The sequence below is a fragment of the Dunckerocampus dactyliophorus genome, chromosome 4 (genome assembly GCF_027744805.1).
Source record: "Dunckerocampus dactyliophorus isolate RoL2022-P2 chromosome 4, RoL_Ddac_1.1, whole genome shotgun sequence".
Lineage (NCBI taxonomy): Eukaryota > Metazoa > Chordata > Actinopteri > Syngnathiformes > Syngnathidae > Dunckerocampus > Dunckerocampus dactyliophorus.
Window position 1 is genome coordinate 9,520,787 of NC_072822.1, and position 22,361 is coordinate 9,543,147.

Consider the following 22,361-nt stretch of genomic DNA (forward strand, 5'->3'; position numbering starts at 1 on the left):
AGTCTTTTTTATCTCACGCTATATGGACACTTGACTTGAACTAAGGTGTCATCAAACAGACAGACGGAAACTCTGCAGTCAGAGCTTCAGCACCGAGAGCAAAGGGATGAGGAATTTGGAACGTAGCTGCCATATTCTCCCTGTACTTCTTGGTATTAGCTCCCTGCATCTCAAATCTAAACTTGCTTAAATTGTTTAACCCAAATTCAACACTCAGTTCCCAGTTTTAAAGTTGTTAATGCTAGTACATTGATTACAAACCAATAAAAAAACATTCTAGTTTGCCTTTCCTCCTCGCACACCCACCTGTGCCCTTCCAATGCCCCCCAAATTCAAATACCCAACCGAAAACACACACTAGTACCCAAATACCTATGCACACACACACGCACAAACAGATCATTCACCCATTCCCCCCAATTCCCATCCCACTGGGTCAGCATTTTAATGTGAACAACTAGCAAATAAAACTTCATCCTGAATGGCTCTGCTCAATATATCTGAAGAGAGGAGTCATGGTTGTGCATGTGTGTTTGGGAGGGAGAATGCAGGGTTAGCGTCCTCTGAACGGAACCGAGGGGTATAGGATACAAAACAGGGGCTGATTGTGGCTGAATGGGGGGTTGCCAAGGCTTTCCCGAAAGTTGTTTCCAGCAGCTTGTTGAGATCCCCTGGGAGAAGGGAGTGGAGTGGTGTGAGAATGGTGTGTGTCAGCGGAGGAGAAGAGAATTTATGATACGGGTAGCTAGGAGAAGTGACGACAGATGATGACTGTAATGCCAGAAATGCTAACAGGAGTCTCTGACCCTAGCTGAGGGATCTAATTGGAGAGCGGAAAAAAAGGATTAAACCTCACACAGACCCCACAAAGCCAGCATTAATCTGCACAAGTACAGTGCCAAAGCGCCCCCCACACCCGTGCACCCGCACAAACACTCTCACACGTTCACAATGCATTACTGCATTCTACCCTCAAAGCTCTCATATGCTTTTCCTATCACATTCCAGCATTTAGATGCATTCACAACATGTCACTATGCCCTCTGTGTATCCATGATGCTGTTAATGAGGCACAGTAAGATGGCAAGAGTGGAAAAGGAGGGGGTGGAGAAAAGACATAGAGAGTGAAGAAGAAAACAGCCATAGCGCTCATTGTTGTCTCCATGGTGAGTCTGCTGACCTTGCAGTCTGCACCGTCCCTCTCTGTCCCCACAAGGAGTTGCATTGCATTACATGCAAAACACTGTAAAGTGATGGGAGTGACTAGAAAGGCTACATTCACATTGGAGTGAATGGCTTTCACCTTTTCAAGTATGTGTACAGCCCTCCAGCCTGGCGTATCTCTGAGACAATCATGAACTCACAGGGTTAATGATTTCTCCAGTGTCTGAGAGTCACCGCCGCTAGGCTGTCTGCTCTTGTGTTTGTGTTCTCTGTAGGTTCTGAAGTCACTCCTATGTTTGATTTTCTCTCTCCCTCCTTCAGTCACTCTTTCTGGCCAGTAAATGACCTCCTCTGCCTCCCTCTGCCAGCATGGCTTCACCTCCCTGGTCCGTCCAAGCTGTGTGTGGCGGATGAGTGAAAAGGCAGAGGCATCTATAGAGTTGGATACGATTTAGGAAAATCTGAAAGAACACGTTGAGAGAGAGGACAGGAGTTGACTCCGTTTCTGTTGGACAGTTTGGAAAGGGGAAGGGGAGGGCTTTAGGGGGAGGGGTGACTGGGGGAGACAGAGGGAACATGCTGGCTCTCTCCTAAAGTGTCAGAGTGTCTACAGTGGGGCTCTGGAAAAAGGAGAGATTGCTGGGGGAATGGATGTAAACTAACTTCTTTTTACACATCTTGAGCTGGTTAGAAGAGAGCACATCATGGATTCGGACTCAGATTCTCCTTTTAACTACTCATGGCCCTCTTTTCCCAGGATGCGGATGCGTAAGAATTCTGGCAAAAAAGGTAAGTAAGTGTTGTACGGTATAAATGTGATAATCGATCATCATTGACACGTAATGTCACATGCACTGTTGTAAAAAACTGACAATTTTGCATACCAAATGTTCACTTTGGACAGCGTAACATTTAGAATGACTTGTTGATAAAGTTTCACAGTTGAACTGCTGTAAAAAGGAAAAGACGGTCATTTTGGAACCCATAAAGTACGATTGACTGGTGCCATCATACATACTTATTCACAGGCTCTTACTCACAGTGAGATAACTGTTTGTTTGCCGGTGATGTAACCTGATATCTGACAGTATGTTGCGGAATGTCAGATGTCCTCACTAGGCTGATTGAGTGTTTTGGGACTTTCGACATCTTCGAGACACATTGTTGTTTGCTTGAATGACCCTCCACCCCGAGGAGTCCTGCAGGTTCATATGACATGCCATGAGCATGTGACAATTTTAATATGCATGTTGTATATATACCTAGTATACCCGATGACCCTGGTGATGCTGCCACAGGTTGGTTCACTTGGCAATCATAAACTCATCAACACTTCTCATGCGTGTTTTTTTAAGAAGAGAGAAAAAGTGCAGACAAACACAGCAGACGCTCAAGTTACTGCCATGTCTGTGTCATGGCTTCAATCCAGCACTCTTTCCCTCATCTTTGACCATAAACCTCAGCAACATAATCCCAGTAATTGCCTCTTAACTGAGACTGACAGTGGCAAATGTTCAAAACACCGCCTGCCTGTATTACAACGCCAAAGACCAAGGTGAACTCCACCATTAAACTGACCATATAAAGCCTTAGCCAAAGTGATCGGCTTTCTTGAATTTTAAGTGGGTCTCGTTTGTATAATATTTAGTACGTCCTCCAATGTTTGGACAGTGAACATGTTCAGTTGTGAAAAAAGAATCTTTGAGATTAAAAATCCAGACACTGGGCATGATCAATGGATGAATTTCAATTAGTTCTTAAATAAAACATAATGTTGTGGTTGTATATTACATCTTAAATGTACACAGTGTCAGGAAGCCTTGTTGAGTTTATTAAGCAGAAAACATAACTGGACCTGATTACAACACAACTGGCAACACTGGGAGCGATAGATAACAAGATATGTAAGACGTTTCTAGATCAGAAGACAGGCCTGAAGACTTCAGGGGAGGTGTAGCAGCTGGAGAAAAATAAGGAAAAACTTAATTTTTCAAACCTGCTACATGTGAGAGGCAAAATAAATAGCTTTTTAGTTCCAACGCTGAACGACACAGAGTCTGGGATGAGCAGAAAATGTCACAAAATCTACCGGTTTGTTGTGGGGCATGTGATGTAATGTGATTTATTTATGTATTGTGTATTAAACACAATATTTAACCAAGGATCTTATTAAGATGACCACTGACGCTGTGAAAGCTTAACATGAAGCAAGAACTACAAACAACACACAGGCCGTCACATTAAAAGCGCTGCGCTTACATCTTGTCTGACTGCAGTGAACAAAAGTGTCATAAAAGTAGCTTCCAACAACATCAAATTAAAAGCAGAAAATGGATACAGACTAACCATTGGTACGAGCCTTGAGTTTGTTTTCCAGAGAGAACTTTTTTGACCTCTGAGTAGCAGCCAGTGTGCTAGTATGAATTAACTTGAACACAAGCGTTCAACACACATAATAACGTCATCAAACCTCATGTTTATATTTGTGGCAACATCGGAGAAACTTTCATATTGTCTCAGAGCACGCAACTATGGTGCGTTCAAGGAACGCTGGGAATAAACGCTCCACGAAACGCAAAGAAACAAAGCGATATAAACATGCAAAAACTCTGGGCTTTCTAACAGTATATTATTTTTCCAATTAAATAATAGCTTTTATTTACAAAAATAATATTCATTATGTAGTTATTTACAAAACTATTTTTAAAAATGTCTTTTTTTAATCATTGTTCCTGAGAGACGGCCCGATTTGGCCCCGCTCATGGACCGGTACCTTGGGGACCCATGTTCTAGGTGAATTAAATGAATATTCAGAGGCTTATACTGTGTTCAGGTTACCCGCTAACTGAGTCCATCACATTCTTTTGTGGAGACAAATAGTGTATTAATGTGTTTTAAAAAGTAGTTGAGTTGCCATGAAACATTTTGCATGGTATATGTAGGGTACCTGGTAGAAGTGCACCTGCACCAAGTTGAGTGTATTTTCAGGTGTGAAGGCCTACAAGTTTAATTCTTCACTCTGAAGGCCGATAAGCTGCTCACATAAGCTTTACCTCCACCCCGGATCTCTTGGGTCGGCTGAAATGTAAACATAACAGTAACATGCAATGTGATGCTTGGAAGGAGTGTAGGTGTCTTAGCGCACGGTGGGTTTTTGGATTTCGGTGGACAATTGCTTTTAGTGTTTAAATAGCCATTTATAAACTCTGGAGTCAAATAATTATCACAGGGTAATATAATAACTCCCTTTGCTTTGTTTCTCTCTCCATTTTTACACTGGGTTTATTATTTTACTTGCCAGTGTTTTTGTAGCATGCTTAAAAATGACATCATAAAAGTAGAAAAAAACAGATGAGTCATGTTTTTGTGCTCAATGATAATAATGTAGGCTTTACCAAATGGACAGGTATGACTGTTTATTTTGAACTTTTGCCATTCAGAGAGAGCGAACCATGAGAAAGGGCCCTTGTCACAGACCTACCTCCCTCATTTCCACCCTGCCTTCCATTTCGATGTCTCCCTCCCAGGGGTGTGCACAGGTTGAGGGGTCACTCTCTGTTTTTAACTGCCCTGGTCTGGAGACCTGTCACTGACTGCCGTCTTTGTCTCGCTTTCTGGAAGAGCTCCGACACTCTTCAGCTACTGTACAGGGTTAGTGCTCACTCGGGGACAGGCTATGAATATCACATCTCTCCACATACACCTTCTCTGAGCACAATCCTCTACAAATAGCCCGACACGCCGCTCTGCATTTCTTAAAACTCGCTTTGAAATGCCAACCTGGAGACATGGCTCAATGTGAACTCCCCGCCGCTCTGTTATTCCTTCGATAACTAATGTTAAACACAGATTTCGGTGGCTGACGGTAATGATGGCTGAGGTGTTGTTTAATGGGTCAGAGGTGTCAGAGTGATCCTGTCCGTAGCAGCCAGCTGTGGCTTAGAACCTGTCCCAGAACTTGAATTATTAGACTCCTCTGTCAAGTTGTTAAGTGGGTTTATATGAAGTGATATCCACTTTCAAACAGTGTTTGACACTCATCCAAAGTCTACTACTCCCTGGATTTTGATTGAAAACAATTCTACAATGAAAAGCAGATATGTGTTTGGATTGAGATATATATAATGTACTTGTACAGTAAACAACAATCTGTGCGGTTTGCCTTTTTTTGATCATTTTAGCTGCAATTTATTTGGAGTCTGTTTGGATTTTGGGACATATGATGTGGTCCTGGAATTACTGAAGTGCTTTGGAAGTTCTGATCAGGGTAGTGTGGGCTTTGTATATAATACAGATATGTGACTTAGGTCATCTATACTCTACATTTGACATGGAAGGGACCATGCAAGAATCATCTGGTTCTCTCATCAATGTCTGCTTGACTCGTTGTGGGTTCTCATATTTATTGGACTCGAGGCCGACAGGAAACAAAGCTATTTGTGTATAAATCTAGACTTCTTTCATTTTACTGTGTTGTGCCAGCAGCCTGGAAGCACAAACTATCAGGTTTTGTTTAAACAACTGAATATCTGAGTGTTTGTGCAACACTGGTACCGATGCAAGGATGACATGTGACAATTAAAATAACTAATTTATGGAGGCTGTTGCTCCTGGATAGCGTGACGAGCGTTTTACTGTACCAATTGGATAGGAATGTGAATGAATCCAATGACCAATCAGTAATGCAATTATCTTGAATAGTAATATTGGTGTCAAAAAAACTTGTGATAGTCAAACTAGTAGAAACTGAGATACCTGCTCCACTTTTGACCATCATATTGCTGCAATATATTGTTCTTAGAGTGAATTAAGTATAAGGTATAATATAACTAATATGCCTGAAATAGTTCCAAGAAACAGTGTTGTGTAGACGCTTTGTTTTGTGTTGAGAAAAACAGCAGAGGGAGCTGTGTGTATTTTAAGAGCAGCAGTGTTTTTGCATGGCAAAACCAGGCTTTGACTCACAGTGGCTCCACTGTGTAGAAAAGGTTCTCCTCAATGCTACTGTGTGCTCACTGGAAGTTATCTTCTCTCTCCACCGCCACATTGCAATCAGGGCGGGAGGGGGGAAGAAACAAGCCCTACAGATGCCCAGGCACAACGTCTGGCACACCCATTCACGTGTGTGTGCGAGGAGTTCTTGAGACAAACGAACACACTCATATGGAGACTTGGAGCACTGAGCTGCCCAAAATGTCTGTGTCACTTCCTGTATTTGTGAGGGATTATTTGCTGTTGCTGTAGCAACCAAATAACAATATTGAAAAGTCTCTTCCTTCTTCCATGCAGAGAAAAGCCAGTCCATTGGAGAGAGCCAGGCCTCATCCCCCACTCTAGCTGCTGCTGCCAGATTGTCAGCGATGATCCATGGCAAAGATAGAGTGTATGCCAATGCCATGCTAGTAGACCAGGTGAGTAGGGCAGGAAATTTGTTAAAATTACATGTCGTATGCATGGGAATAATGTATTCTTTGTTGCCTACAGTGGGGTGAAAAAGTGTTTGCCCCCTTGCTGATTTCTTTCTTACCACCCAAGCAAGGATATACAGGTACAGTGGTGTGAAAAGTGTTTTGCATGTTTGTCACACTTAAATGTTTCAGCTCATCAAACATTTAAATATTAGTCAGTGACAACACAACTAAACATAAAATGCAGTTTTTAAATGGAACTTTTTATTATTAAGGGAGAAAAAAATCCAACCTTACATGGCCCTGTGTGAAAAAATGATTCTCCTCCTCCTGAACCTAATAACTGGTTGGGCCACCCTTAGCAGCAACAACTGCAATCAAGCATTTGCGATAACTTGCAATGAGTCTCTTACAGCACTGTGGAGGAATTTTGGCCCACTCATCTTTGCAGGATTGTTGTAATTCAGCCACATTGGAGGGTTTTTGAGCATGAAGCACCTTTTTAAGGTCATGCCACAGCATCTCAATAGGATTCAGGTCAGGACTTTGACTAGGCATCTCCAAAGTCTTTTCATTTTGTTTTTCTTCAGCCATTCAGAGGTGGATTTGCTGGTGTTTTTCTCCTTCAGGATTTTTTGTAGACAGCAGAATTCATGGTTCCATTTATCACAGCAAGTCTCCCAGGTCCTGAAGCAGCAAAACAGCCCCAGATCAGTAGGTATGATGTTCTTTTTCTGAAATGCGGTGTTACTTTTACGCCAGATGCAATGGGACACACACCTTCCAAAAATGTTTGTCTTGTCAGATCACAGAGTATTTTCTCAAAGGTCTTGGGGATTACCAAGATGTTTTCTGGCAAAGTTTTGACAAGCCTCTTTTTGTTCAGCAGTGGTTTTCATCTTGGAACTCTGCCATGCAGGCCGTTTTTGCCCAGTGTCTTTCTTATCGTGGCGTCATGAACACTGACCTTAACTGAGGCAAGAGAGGCCTGCAGTTCATTGGATGTTGTTGTGGGGTCTTTTGTGACCTCTTGATGAGTCGTCGCTGCACTCTTGGGGTCATTTTGGTTGGCCAGCCACACCTGGGAAGGTTCACCAGTGTTCCATGTTTTTGCCATTTGTGAATAGTGACTCTCATTGTGGTTCGCTGGAGTCCCAAAGCTTTAGAAATGGCTTGATAACCTTTTCCACACTGATAGAGCTCAATTAAGCAGTTATGTTTTAACGGGGAGGAGGCAATCACTTTTTCACACAGGGACATGTAGGTTTGGATTTTTTTTCTCCCTTAATAATAAAAAGTTTCATTTAAAAACTGCATTTTGTGCTCAGTTGTGTTGTCACTGACTAATATTTAAATTTGTTTGATGATCTGAAACATGTAAGTGACAAACACACAAAAAAATAAATCAGGAAGGGGGCAAAAACTTTTTCACACCAATGTGTATTCTTTATAGCCAGTGCTTGAGCACAGACCCAAACTCTTAAAGGTCCCGTTTTAGGCAGAGTGTACTTTAAAATTATGTGATAGCCGTGTTATGAGCACCAAACCTGAGAAAAATCGGGCATGGAAAAACACAGCCCAATAGCAATAAAGCTACAGACACACAACGGTGTTTTCTCAGTAGGGCTTACTAAAAGCACTTTTAGACTGTCTAAATTCTAGCATCAAGACATGGGAAGAAATGGTAGGATTAAATAAAATCTATTTCTTCCTACTCCTTTTCATACATGTTGAATTGTGCAAGTGTAAAAATGTAAATTTATCTTGTCTTTTCCAAAACAAACCAACCATTACCAAGCCTTGATTTTGGCTAACACACTTCCAATACTATTGTGGGACCGATGCGACTTATTTAAAATAGTTGTTTCGGTTCCAGGTGGATGACGTCGACATAAAATACCACTCCCGCCCAGCACCTACTGTTGGCAGCCCCTGCTGGGACACTTTCTCCATGTCGCCTGCTGACACTCGGCCCTATCCCAAAAATCAGCGCCCACCCTCACCCCGCAACGGCAAGAGGATTATTCAAAACCCAGGCATGGAGAATTCCAAGGAGCCACCCCCTTGGGTCCCTCCACCTTCTCCCTTTGCTTCCTCCCCATCTTTCCCGTCCTCCCCCCTGGCTTCCGCCTTCCGTTTGTTTGAAGGAGGACAGAAGCGACAGACGCCCCCCGGCCTTTCAGTTTCGCCTAACTTGAATCACGCAGGATGCAACTTGCCAGTGGTGAACCGCGGACTGAGGTATGACATTACTGCTGATCATTTTTAACATTCTTGCTAGAAAGTAAAATACATCATTGTTAGGATCTTATCTTATATAAGTTGTAATGAGCTTTATTGTATCCGACTGACATTCATAGAATTTATTCAAAGTGTACTTGAGATCTCAACATGAAGCCAAAATGTTTTAAAAACCTTTTAGGTCAACAGGTCGGCCGGGATAGGCTCCAGCCTACCACCGCGACCCTAATGAGGATAAGCAGCATAGAAAATGAATGGATGGAGAAACTGTAACTTACCAAAAATAACTAAATTGTAATTGTACTTGTAAATGTGTAAATGGCAAATTCCATATGTCAAGAAGTTGTACAGGCAATGTTTCTCTGGATAGCCCATACTGATATGTCATGTATTGTCTGTTTAGCAAGCCAGTGTAAAGTGACAGGAACCCTGGATACAATTGAGCGTTTTGTTTTTACAGGGCTCTCACACATTCCTTCCAGTTCTTTTGTATTAGCACATACACTCAATGTAAGTTTTGATTTGTCCAGGCTAACTGCCAATGGTGATTTTTTTTTTTAAAGAACCATCCCTGTGCAAAATGCTGCAAGACATTCTAGTAATGTGGTAGAGCTGAGATGTCACATCTTGTTAAATGTATGCACATTTGTTAATTTTTGCATAATGTTACATGTCAACAGCCCTAGTCTTGAGTGTGACAGTGGAGAAGAGGACATACTGGCACATTCCTACCCCTGCTCAGATTTGAAGCTTCAGTCCAGCTCTCCAGAGTTTAACCACTCCCACTCTGACAGCACGCACAAACACACAAAGGTAGGCCACATAGTGCATCATTTCTGCAAATACCACCTTTATTGTACGTGTATCATCAAGGTTTTATCAAGATTTTATGCCGATTGTCTACTTTAATAAAGCTTTTAGACAAGTGAGTGAATGATGTTGTTAAACATTGTTCTAAAATGCCAATATACCTTAAAGTTAAAGACAGACGAGCTCATAGCTGTGAAAAAGGTCAAACGCATTGATTCATTCATTGATTAATTATTGTGCAAAAATGTTCTGTTCTCAGGCTGTTTACTTGCTGCTGTCTGCTCTCCCTGCTTTTACCCAGAACCCAGAAGAAGCTGATGTCCGCCTGCGCTCGTACTCCTACTCCTCCCCCAAGGCGAGGCCATCACGCCCCTTGCTAAACAGAGACGCAACCATTACTGATCTGGCAGAAGGTGAGCCATCTCTCACTATTTCTGCTCTCTGTGGCGGGCTGAATAGAAATATGTGTAACATCTTAAAAGAAAGATGTCATTAGTGTCTGCTTTGGTATGATGCAACACCATTACCCCATATGTACATGTGTCAGTGTCCAGCATTAAGGGCCTGCTGCTTCATCCTCTGTAGATGGGGCATTCAGCAGTGGTCGTTCTCTACTTCAAGCTTTATCTCTCTCTAAATCGCTCTCTCGACTCCACCAAGTTAGTAAGTACAGCACAAAAAAGCAGCAAGATGCTACCAGTGTCTCTGTGGGCATTACAGTGTTTTCCTTGCTCTGTCATGTCGTCTGGTCGTCTGGTCATCTGGTGATAATCAAAGACGTCAAACATGTATCATTATGTTGGACTATTAGGGATACCATAAATGCTCTATTGGAGCATTTGTTGTATACTAGGTTAGCTTACTTACTTCATCACGTGTACAGTGTCATAATGCAGTGCACCAACAATTTAGGTCTGTTTCTTTATTATCTATGTTGCGGTGTTGCAACTACACAATAGTAAAGTATTGGGTCTTATCTTACCAAATGGATGAGACACAAACTCACGCATTGTTTTGCTCGCTATCGCCTGGAGGTGTGTGTGTTCCGTGTTAAGGGAACATTTCTACGCTCATTAGAAACATCTCTCAGTTCTTCACCACTGCAAACTACAATCACAATAATAAACATATGGCAAAAGTAGCACCTGACATTGTTAATCAAAATTGAGCATCAGCTTGTTAGAGATTTATGATACAGATAATTTTGCATTGCTTTTTCATGAAGTAAAAAATATTTTGCGTAGTGTGAAATTGTATTTTTCGAGAGTAAGTCATCAAAGTTGAAATGGTGTTTGATCAAAAACAGACTTTCTCCAAAGCTTTATGATGTCATGTATGTTCTCAAATAACAAACAATCTAAAAGAAACTAGATCCAATATTTGCTTTACTGAATTGCAGCTTTGGAGAAAGTGTTCTTCTCATCTAATAAAGGGTGTCAGGGTTACTTATGAGTTACCGTTTCATTTTTCCTCTTGGTTTTGCTGTGCTATTTTTAATATCCACCGTTTATCCTTGGCAAAACCCTGGTGCCATGTTTGGTCTGTCTCTCTGTGGGTGCACTGCATCCAGGCATTCTTGTGTTCTGCCAAAGGGATGAAGGTTTCAACCTCTCTTTCTGGGTTTAATAACTTCCTTACCTTCAATGACACATTTAGTATTTCCCACTCACTCATGACTCCTTTCTCTGACACTCTACGTTACAGAGCAGAGCGTGCTGAGCCTGACAGAGACTTCCAAAGAAAAGAGGTAAACGCATTAGCTCAATTATGAGCTGAGACACCATCTGCTTGACTGTGTAGGGCCTTACTTAGACGTTAAAAGAGATTTCCGCCCTTTTTAGGCATCAATGTTGGCCTGCAGTTTTGAGATTATCCTTGATTGGTCTGACTGTGTATACTGTGTGTGTGTGTGTGTGTGTGTGTGTGTGTGCGTGCGTGCGTGTGTGTGTGTGTGAGAGACAGAGACCTGAGTTTGGGGTCTGATGAGGCAGGATGTGACACACTTCCTGTTGCAAGGCCAGGGCCGGGATACGCTCTGATTGCAACCTCAAAATAACCCTAAAATAAATAACAAAATCATTTTAACACCATGTCACTGACACAGAATTTATAACGTGTGAATGGACTACATTTGCTAAGCGAAATTAACACAATGCTCACATTTTGTTTTTATTTTACGCATAATGTATATTAATTTCAGTTTGCTTAGTTCACAGGTTCATCAGTTTACCATGCATTAATTCATTTCCCTTGCTAATAACCATGCATTGCTAACAGAGGAAACATTTAATATAATCCTGTTAGGTAATTTGTTTTTCATAATAGATCATTAAATTGCTGTGTTGCAGTAGCTCATATTTATATACACCGTATCATTTTTTTCCATAACAATATTTAAATCCATCCATTGTTATACCAGTGATGTGCGGTGAGGTTCATTGCTGGTGAGGCACTGACTCATTTGGAGTTTTTTTTAATGTTAATACAAGTTGCTCATTAAGAGAAAAAAAGGAGAGAATAATTCACTGTGGTTAAAAAAATGATACTTCTTAAAGCACATGCAGCCTTTCCTTCTACAGGGAAAGTTCTGACACTTTGTTGTAAAAGTCTGATCATCTCCTGATGAGTTTGGGTATATATAATCCTCCATCTTGGCAGTCAAATTCATTCATTCATTCATTCATTCAGCAGAGCATAAAAATATCCCAAATTCTGCTAGGTAGCACTAGCAGAAAGAAAACCGAAAAAGCAAAAACGCTGGCTTTTCCGCTGTGGAAAGCCGTCAGTGGCAAGCACCTTCCAGTTCGCGCACACTCCCACCCCTTCAGGATGCAGTGCGTCACGTATGACATTTGTCCGTCCATCCATCCATCCATCCATTCTCTATGCCGCTTATCCTCATTAGAGTTGCGGCCTATCCCAGCTGACTTTGGGCGAGAGGCGGTGTACATCCTGGACTGGTCGCCAGCCAATGGCAGAGCACATACAGACAAACAACCATTCACACTCACATTCAAACCTATGGACAATTTAAGAGTCTCCAGTTGACCTAACATGCATGTTTTTGGAATGTGGGAGGAAACCGGAGTATCTGGAGAAAACCAACGCACGCACAGGGACAACATTCAGAGACACACAGAGATGCCCAAGCGGAGAGTCGAACCCAGGTCTTCCTGATCTTCTGATTGTGTGGCCAACATGCTGAACACTCTGCCACCGATATGACATTTGTGTGTATTTTTTTTCCAATTCGCAAGAATAATAACAGCACACTTACATTAAACACAGTGTGCACTCAGATGGTAGGCAGGGCTTGTGCACTAAGCCGAGAAGACATGCTCACGGTGGCCACACCTTAGGTTTCTTCCCTGTATTTGATTGGGAAATCTGCAAATTCTGCTATTGTTGCTTAAGAAAATGTTAAAAACGATTTGACTCATACAAAAATACATTTATAATACCGTTAAATTGACATATATTAAAATTTATTTTATGTTACTATTCGTTTACAGTTTTATAAGCATATTTCATCTCCATTATTGACCATATAATAGCAGCTTGGTTTGAGGTGTGTTATATCCATCATGCAGGGATTTGGGTTTCCGTAAGCGGGCCCAGTCAGCAGAGGAGGAGAGCAGCGCATCACTCCAACACCTCACCCTCACAGAGTTCCTTAAAGAGTATGTGTTCACCAAAGCAGCCTCACAGCCTTATGCATGTGCGGCTTAACCTGTTTTAACATTTTACAGCAACTCTTTAACTTCATTAACCGCATCTGCTCTGTACATGTAAACCTCCAGATTTGACTGTAACTTCTGAATTTAGGTTTGATGTCATGTTGCATGTCTTTTTCTTCTTAACATTCTGCCATGAATGTCTGGATCGTATCTAATGAAACCAGTTTAAGATGCTGTTAATCGTTGACATCTTACTAATTGCATCTCTTCAAGGTCATGCTATAAATAGCATCCACTTGAGTGCATAGTGACACCCAAGCATGCCAAGCATGTTGTCAAGAGTAATAGTCAGTAGACCAGGGTCCTGGAGGACCGTCTGGCCATTCTTTCATCTCAGCATGATACTTGAGTCCAAGTTTATTAAATCCGTTGTAGTATATTAAAAATACTAATATGAGTTTTCCATCTTGGGTCTTCAAAGTCGCCAGTGATATGATTACTGAATACTACTAATGAAGGTTCTTACACAGGATTGAAGATGAGGAGTGGGACAAATACATAATCCCGTCCAAGGTCGAGCCAGAAAAGTACAAAGTGAGCCGGACCTTTAGTTTCCTCAAGAACAGGATGTCGAGCACTCGCAACAAAACAAAGGTGAGGCAACTCATCTTTGATGGAAAGGCTAACGCTTTACCACTGCGTTTATAAAGCGTGTCCATGCATAAAGCTTCACACCCAAAAGCTTTACCATCTTACAGACAGGCAGGGTCAGAATTCCTGTGCCAGGGGAGCCGTTGTCTGTGCAGGGTGCCTTTATTTGGTGAAGGAGAAAATTCCCTCTCCTCAGGTCTTAGCAACAGGACACAGAGAAAATGTCCTCTTACATAACGCTGACCTCTTAGCACAACATGTGGAACCAAAACACATTCCATAGTATCATCTAAATCGTCAGAGCCCGTGTACATGTGCTGCTCCAGAACATGTTCTCTTGTGTGCACATATACACATGAACGGTCAGGAAAACATTATTCGCGGAAAGTTTGATAAGAAAATAAACCTTCCTCGCTCACACACACACACACACAAACACAAATAAATCCCCTATAATGCTCCCCCAAGGCTAGAGCACCACAACAGCAGAACTTGTGGAGCAGAACAAATTTAACAGAGGGGCTCACTCAAAGGTCCTTTATCTCCGCTAACTTCACTTTAACAGGTGTATCACAGCATGAAGCCAACCACTTCTTCTCATTGTTCTTCTTCTACTTTGGTGGTTTCTTCAACATCATGGCATCAACTGCAGTAAATGTCAGCTTAACGGGTAAATGCATGGTATTTTTGCAACTCGCCTTTTCAGGTGAAAGGGAAAGAGGTGAAGGATGGAAAGGAGAAGACTGGAGCAGCCAATGGACACCAGTTTGTTCCTCCATCTCCATCGGGTCCTGTTGTCTGTGTGGCCTGTGATAAATCTGTTTCTGGGAAGGAGCTGCTGCAGTGCTCCAGTAAGTATTCTTCAGCAGTGCTGTTCTTTTATGTATTGTGGTGGCTCAACTATCACGGTTTGTGTAAATATTCTCACAAGTGCCGCCTTTATGTTTCGGTCTGCACTTTTCTCCACTTTGATGGACGGTGGTTGCTTAAATCAACTGTCTACTGTTGTCACTAGACTGTTTCCTGAACGTCCACAAGAACTGCCGGGAGTCTGTTGCCCCATGCGGAAAGGTAACCCTCATACACTACTTTTGGTCTCTAAAACAATAAGAAAAAATAATTAATCATCTCAGGTTGCTCTTTTGAAACTTCATTTTGGTTTTCATGCCTTTGCATATGTGTGTAAAAACATACCGTAATTTTGCACCAGTGTTTAACTAAACGTAGAGAGAAAAACTGATTTGTACATATATAAGCTGCACCGAACTGTAAGCTGCACATGTCCATGTAATAAAAGACACACTGTAGTGGCGTGCACGAGTCCATAAGGACCAGGCAGCTCTTTATTTGACAGGAGTCAATAATGAGATATGAGAAAAGTCATAACAAGCTTGTCAACCCGTCGGAAATCGCAGGTCATTACTCAATAAACAGTCTGACTCATGGTGTCATCTTACAAAGAACGCTAAAATCATCACGCAGCAAATTAACACTGAAAAGGTATACCTAAGAAATATACAAGACAAATACCAATAGAGATACGGAGCTCATGAGCTCCCTCTGGTGGCAATGGCAGCCATGGCTGCTAGTCTTACGCACAAAACATGCATTAAAACTTCATATTCACATTGTCAAAAAGTTTACCGTTACAAGTTACTCAGTAATTCGCAGTTCGGTTCAGTCCAGTACACATAATTTATTGATAATTCTCTTCTCAATTGATTAATGATTCAAATGTAAAGCAATGCCCAATTAGGAGAAATTCTAATACTAAAAAGTGTCTTTTCTGTAGATAGTTTTACATGGATGTATATGGATATTTGATATAGCTTGTGTGTATAGTTATTTATTTTGTTTATTTAAATTGTTATTTTAAATTGTTGTATTTAGTTATTCATGTAATTTTTGTATAAGGTCGTTGCATGAAAACTGCGTGGTTATTGAAATTGTTCGGCTCTGCTTTTGTCAGATACCGTGTACTGTATAATTTCCCCCCAAATATGTTTTGATATGGCTGAGCAGTTCTGAGAATTCTGTTAACATTGGCTTTTTGCAAAAACTTGATTTATTTTCCAAAAAAGCAAAGCTTATTATTATTTTTCATTATTTACTAGAAATATTCTTGTTGCAACCAAGTAAGTTAAACACAAAATTAAAGTCACTGACAAAACCTTTGACCACAATTATACTAAAGACAATTGCTGCTATACTGGGTCATTATTATGAATAAATCTCATTTACTTCCAGAAAAAAGACTGGAAAAATGAGTTTCAACACTTGGTGAATGAATTCCTGGAGTGCTGTGATGTTCATGTTCATGTTAGTTAGAGGTTTCATAATATGCTTTGTACATTCCTAGATCATTCATTTCGATGTTACAACAACCTGATATTTATCTGATTTTAAAGGCACTGAAATATATTATGTTGTTCATCAACTTAAGTGAATATGACATCTTTCCTCAGAAGCTGCAGGAGAGGAATGCATTGCTGATGAAAACCAAGACCATGTCTCTCCCACAGAGTGAGTCCCTCCGTCTGCCCCATCTCCCATAGTGGCTGCCCTTCTTGCTTTGATTCATTTAGTTTTTACCTGTCCTCCCTTGTTTCCTTGTTGCAGATTAAGTAAGCCATTTATTGTCTTCCCTCACTCACCCGTATGACTGGTTTTCAGACAAGTTACATTTTAATCTGCCTCTGTGGGGGATCCAACCTGGATTGTGTGTGTGTGTGTTTGTGCATAAACACACAAAAGGTTTAGTCAGACACGTTTATAATACAAGGATGATAAAAAAAAAACATATGACTAAACATCATATAAACATATATATAACATATAAACATCTAACTTGAACACTAACAGGCATTTCAAGTGTTTGTTTTACATATGAATGACTTATCGTCCTTGTTTTTTTGTCTCCTCCAGCCTGTGTGAAAGATACCTTTTCTTCCTCTTCCCTGGCCTCCTCATCAGTTTCGTCATCTTCCTCACTTATGACGACAACCAAAGACAAGAGAGAAACACTCACCCCTCTGTCAAAAAGCCTCTCCGTCTCTATCGAGAGCAGGTAGGATCACCCACTATAATTCAGTCCTGTATATTATGGGTGCATTCTACCATAACTGGATTTCATTGAAATACTATTTGAAATGCCTTATTACATTTCACAACATCCTGCGACTTTGCAAAATGAAATAAACATACAGTATATTAACATGTGTGTTCACTCTTCTGTTAAATAGACGCCTGAGTGACACAGCAGGGGTGGAGGTTGATGCCATTGCAACGTCTTACACTAACAGCTCTCTGTCTGATGAGGGAACTCCAATTACGGTGACTCCTCCTTCAGCCGACCCACCAATCACCTCACAAGGTAAGTGAGGCTTAATCCGAACTATGTCCACTTTCATTGTCTTTATTAAGGTTGTAAAAGATGTTTTATGCAATTTTATTACAGATGCTATAGATGCTCCACTACTGAGTGATTTGTCAGCTGACCTGCTGGGACTGGACACAGAGTCGTGGAGTCTCACAGTCAGCCCAGACTTCTGCCGGCAGCACGACAGGCGCACCATCAAGAGGCAGGATGTAATTTATGGTGAGCATTATTAGCATCATAAAGCTTGCACAACTGGTAAACTTCAGTGCCCATAATCCACTTTTGTGGTCTCCCTGTAGAACTAATGCAGACAGAGCTGCACCACATTCAAACACTGACAGTCATGTCTGAAGTATTCCGAAGAGGCATGCTAGAGGAGCTGCAGCTAGATTGGGATTGTGTGGCCCGGATCTTCCCATGCTTGGATTCCCTGTTGCTCTTCCACAGGAACCTATTTGGATCTTTGCAGGAGCGCAGGCAGGCTTCCGCCCGACCTGAGAATCAAAGAAATTACCTCATACACCAGATTGGAGACATCTTGCTTCAGCAGGTTAGTAAAGATGGATACATAAACAGTATCTCACAAAGCATATATTCTCAGGGGAAAATACTCTAAAAATGAAACTTGGATATACTTTTGACTAGTCAGTGTACAGCTTCGAGAACAGTTACGGATGCTCCGATCGATCGGCCACCAATGAATAACGGTCGATAAACTTGCAGATAAATGCTGTTCAAAGCCGATCACAAAAAACGATCAACGTGCTGCGGCAAACACTACGTGTGTGCTGTGTCACATAGGATTGCAAACACCCATATTGATCCGACAACAGACTCACTCTGTCTCGTATTGCAGCGAGAATGAAAACTAGTCTGTAAAACCTCATGGATTCAGTTTGACAGCTTGACACAGGCTACGCCAATCGATGCCAGCTCGTTTGATCGAACATATTGCCGCTTGACTTATCTTACATCTTTGTGGACACGCCTTGCCTAGCTGTCACTGGCGGCAGCTAGCTGGCTCACTAGCTAGGTGGGGGAGTGCAGGGTGTCTAACATCCACCAGCTGCGCCAATCATGTCGTCATGAAGGAGTGGAAGAGGATTCCAGTAAACACCTGTGCAGCTCTGGTGAATGCCATGCCCAAGAGGATGAAGGCAGTGCTTGATCACAATGGTGCTCGTACTAAATATTGACACTTTGGACACAATTATGACATGTGTGTTGGGTCATTTTTAATGGAAAGTAAATGTATACAAGCTATACATTGACTACTCTTAAGTATAGCCAACTTTCATTTATAAAGGATTGTCCCTGGAGAAGATATAATGAAATGCTTGTTTAAATTTGGTGAGTGTACTCACTTTTGTGAGATATTGTAGGCAACTGCATATATATTGTCAAAATGCACACCAAATGCCTTAAGTTGACTTTGTCAGTTCTCAGATGAAAATGCAGAGAAGATGAAGCAATTATACGGCGAATTCTGCAGTCACCACATGGAAGCTGTCAGTGTCTTTAAAGAGCTTCAGCAGCAGAATAAGAAACTCCAGACCTTTGTCAAAGTAGGCCCCAGCCTCTGACACACAGTGTGCTTCAAGAGATATGGGTCTTAAATCCTAGTTGTGACCTCTGCTTACAGCAACAGAGCAATAACTCACTTGTCAGGCGAAGAGGGATTCCAGAATTCATCCTTTTAGTCACCCAGCGCATCACCAAGTATCCAGTGTTATTGGAAAGGATATTACATTACACACAAGGTTAGTATAACACAAAACACAATATGTGTGTATGTACTTGAACTAAACCAGGCTGAATATTTGTAAAAGCAGCCTTCATAATTACTTTGACCTCTATAACATTGCTTTTGACAGACGGAAGTCAAGAACACGCTGACTTGTCAAGTGCTCTGGCTCAGATCCGTGACATCATTGCAGCAGTGGACCTGACAGTAAGCAAGTACGAGAGGTCTCAGGAGCTGCAGGAAGTGCTTGCCCGGCTGGAGAATAAGAGCTTTGCCAAACTAAAGAATAGCAAGGTGATCCGCAAGCAGGACCTGCACAGCAAACACAGAGAGCTACAGCATAAGGGGCTGCTTTACTGGAAGACCGCCACGGGGCGCCTAAAAGGTTTGTTGAGGAGCATCTCTACCACCAGCTTGTTTTATTCAGCAGACAGCTGATTATATTTTTTTTATCCCCTCTAGATACACTAACCCTCCTGCTCACAGATGTTCTGGTTTTCCTGCAAGAAAAAGATCAACGCTTTGTATTTGCAGCCGTGGTAAGCCTCAACGTGAAGCACATGTGCAACTCTTGACTCTTAATATGTGTCTTATCTATTCAGTTTTATATACTTTCAGGACCAGAAGCCTCCAGTGATCCCGCTGCAGAAGCTCATTGTTCGAGAAGTAGCCAATGAGGAGCGAGGGATGTTCCTAATCTCTGCTTCTTCAGCTGGACCGGAGATGTATGAAGTTCACGCCACCACCAGAGAGGAGAGAAATGCTTGGATGAGACACATACGACAAGCTGTAGAGAGGTGTGGTGACGTTTCATACACACAATATGATCAGCTGCCTTTTAACATTACTGACATGCAATGATGTGCCAATTGCAAATGAGATACAATACTTCTAGGTTAAGTTCTTATGTTTGCATGTGTGCATGTTACATATTGTCTAACCTACTTAACAACCTTCATGGCAGTTGTCCAGAGGAAGAGGAGGAGGAGGAGCGGAGTGCCGAATTAGACGAGGCCAAGCGAGCAGCGGAAGCAAAGGTCCAGAAAATCTCAAAGTTCCAAGGTAACATCTGGTCATTCTTTCCAGAATGTATAGGAAATAGATCCTATAATGGAACCTGCAGCAGTTCAGTTGTTAATCAATGTGTTTATTATTTTTGTAGAGACATTGTTAGGTCAGGACCAACGCATCTGCAACAGCTTGGAGGAGAAGTTACAGTTATATGCTGAGCTCACAGAGTTAAGCCTGCGGTCTCCTGAAGCCATACCACATCGCCATCTGCTGGTACAACCAGACATTGACAGTGATTCTCCAAGACAGGCCTCAACACTGCTCACAGCTGCACTCAGAGAAGGTGACAAAGCTGCCGTTCATTCACTGAAAAGCACAATGTTTGATTTTTGATTTGCAGAAATCATGCAACCCCTGATCAAAACAGTTATCTTATAAATTTCATTTGTGACTTGTTTACTTCGTTTGTAGCGGAGAACCTGATAACCTTACTGCAGGCTCATGATGGCCTTCCTTTACAAAGTGGGGACTCTCCGACCTGTGGGCAAGAGGACTACAATAGTCACAGCAGCAGCATTCAAGAGTCTCCCTCTGAACGTGAGTGTAATTTCATGCACTTTTGTAATGATATAATGTACTGCGTGCATTGGTTTTCTTTGGGTACTCCGGCTTCCTCCCACATTCCAAAAATATGCATGGTAGGTTAATTGTAGAATAAATTGTCCATAGGAATAAATGTGAGCGTGAAAAGGTTGTCTATATGTACCCCGTGATTGGCTGGCGACCAGTCTGGGGTGTACCCCACCTCTCGTCCAAAGTCAGCTGGGTTAGGCTCCAGCCTGACAAGCCATGTCATGCTGTATCTTCCTATTTCAACAGCGGATTACCTGAGCACACTGAGTATGAGCTCCACCTCTCTGGGATCAGACGGTGAGGGGACAGATGGCGTGTTGTGGAGCTCTGGTGCTGAGCCAAAGAAAGGAGACACAAAAGAAACACTGTTCAAGGTTTGTCCATTTAGCCATTGTAGCTACTGATGTGAAATGTTTTTGCTGATATTAGTGTCCTTGTGTACTAACATGATATTCTGTAGGTAGCAGAGAGTGTCCAGAGTCTGACGCAGCTTCTTTATAGTCTGCAGGTGAGTAAGGACACCATCCATCTTCTTATCCTCACTAGGGTCGTGGGTATGCTGGAGCCTTAGAGTCGCCAATTAACCTAATATGCATGTTATTGTGGGAGGAAACCGGAGTACCCCACGCACCCACAGGGAGAACATGCAAACTCCAGACAGAGATGCCCAACGGAGATTCGAACCGATCTCCTGACTGCGTGGCCAACATGCTAACCACTCGGCCACCGAGTTACAAATACCGTAAATATTCCACTGAAATATTTAATTAACCACAAAAAAACTGTCTATTACGTTTGCTGGGTTTGTGATCTACAAATGCCAGTAACCTGTGGCTGTAGGCAACCTCCCTAGTTTGTATTAGTTCCACAAGAAGTAGTTGCCTTTGAAGTGTCATGGGTGGTCATCATCCAGCGGCTTTATGTATGCGCTTTAAAATGTTGGTTAGCTAGCGGTGTGAAACTCATGTGTTTTACACTTATCTTACTGTTGTTTACAATAAACTCATCAGGGGTATTAATGCCGGCTGAGCAGTTTGTTCCTTGCCGCTATTACAACATTGGTTCTTAATAAATGACAATACAGGTCAAAGACATGGAAGTTTTCCTCTCCACTTTTTTATGCACTCTAAATTAAAGTAAAGTAGATACAGTTTAGGTGTAGTTTAGGCAATGTAGGAGAGATCTCATTCTAGGTAGTTGGACAGTGATAGTGACTCCGCTTCTTGTTTGCAGGCGGCTGTGACCCTTCAAGACAGCTGTCTCGAGATCCAGAAAATTCTCCTTCAGGAGGCAGACAAGTCTCAGCTCAAGACCCTGCCCTCCCTCCAAAACAGCCTGGTATGTTATTGTCCTGATCAGTGTTGTAGAGTGTGTCCCAGTGTGTGAAAAGTTAACGGGGGGGGAGTACTGTTGTGCAGGATCAGGAGAGGCAGAAGGGCACTGATAAGAAGAAAGAGGAAGTTGAGAAGAAGAGTTTAGAGAGGAAGAAGGAAGAGGTGGATGACGTGCAGAAACTCCACGTGAAGCTGAAGCACGAACAGCAGCGCTGGGACAAAGAGTGTCTGGCCAGAGAGAAACAACAGGTTCCTTTCACTCAACTACATTTAATATTTAAGTACGTCTCTATATCTCTAGATTGTAAT

At 41.9% G+C, this 22,361-nt stretch overlaps 1 protein-coding gene across 3 annotated transcripts in view; it reads left to right on the plus strand.

Annotated features, from left to right (window-relative positions):
* Window positions 1-22,361, plus strand: part of LOC129180099 (rho guanine nucleotide exchange factor 28-like) — a 40,125-nt gene that overhangs the window by 13,993 nt on the left and 3,771 nt on the right. Inside the window, exons 1-27 of one of the 3 annotated variants that reach the window (XM_054774176.1) lie at window positions 1,771-1,953; window positions 6,454-6,575; window positions 8,449-8,813; window positions 9,494-9,626; window positions 9,925-10,036; window positions 11,328-11,370; window positions 13,214-13,303; window positions 13,831-13,954; window positions 14,658-14,802; window positions 14,967-15,022; window positions 16,417-16,474; window positions 16,877-17,018; window positions 17,194-17,324; window positions 17,409-17,549; window positions 17,630-17,880; window positions 18,770-18,895; window positions 18,973-19,090; window positions 19,205-19,459; window positions 19,537-19,613; window positions 19,693-19,871; window positions 20,039-20,136; window positions 20,237-20,428; window positions 20,557-20,682; window positions 20,965-21,092; window positions 21,179-21,226; window positions 21,952-22,056; window positions 22,137-22,301. In XM_054774176.1, coding sequence (XP_054630151.1) covers window positions 1,869-1,953; window positions 6,454-6,575; window positions 8,449-8,813; window positions 9,494-9,626; window positions 9,925-10,036; window positions 11,328-11,370; window positions 13,214-13,303; window positions 13,831-13,954; window positions 14,658-14,802; window positions 14,967-15,022; window positions 16,417-16,474; window positions 16,877-17,018; window positions 17,194-17,324; window positions 17,409-17,549; window positions 17,630-17,880; window positions 18,770-18,895; window positions 18,973-19,090; window positions 19,205-19,459; window positions 19,537-19,613; window positions 19,693-19,871; window positions 20,039-20,136; window positions 20,237-20,428; window positions 20,557-20,682; window positions 20,965-21,092; window positions 21,179-21,226; window positions 21,952-22,056; window positions 22,137-22,301 — 3,615 coding nt within the window. In that variant the 5' untranslated portion in view covers window positions 1,771-1,868. Of the gene's footprint in view, window positions 1-1,770; window positions 1,954-6,453; window positions 6,576-8,433; window positions 8,814-9,493; window positions 9,627-9,924; window positions 10,037-11,327; window positions 11,371-13,213; window positions 13,304-13,830; window positions 13,955-14,657; window positions 14,803-14,966; window positions 15,023-16,416; window positions 16,475-16,876; window positions 17,019-17,193; window positions 17,325-17,408; window positions 17,550-17,629; window positions 17,881-18,769; window positions 18,896-18,972; window positions 19,091-19,204; window positions 19,460-19,536; window positions 19,614-19,692; window positions 19,872-20,038; window positions 20,137-20,236; window positions 20,429-20,556; window positions 20,683-20,964; window positions 21,093-21,178; window positions 21,227-21,951; window positions 22,057-22,136; window positions 22,302-22,361 lie in introns of those variants that run through there. The other 2 variants (XM_054774174.1, XM_054774175.1) reach the window with 2 other exon arrangements.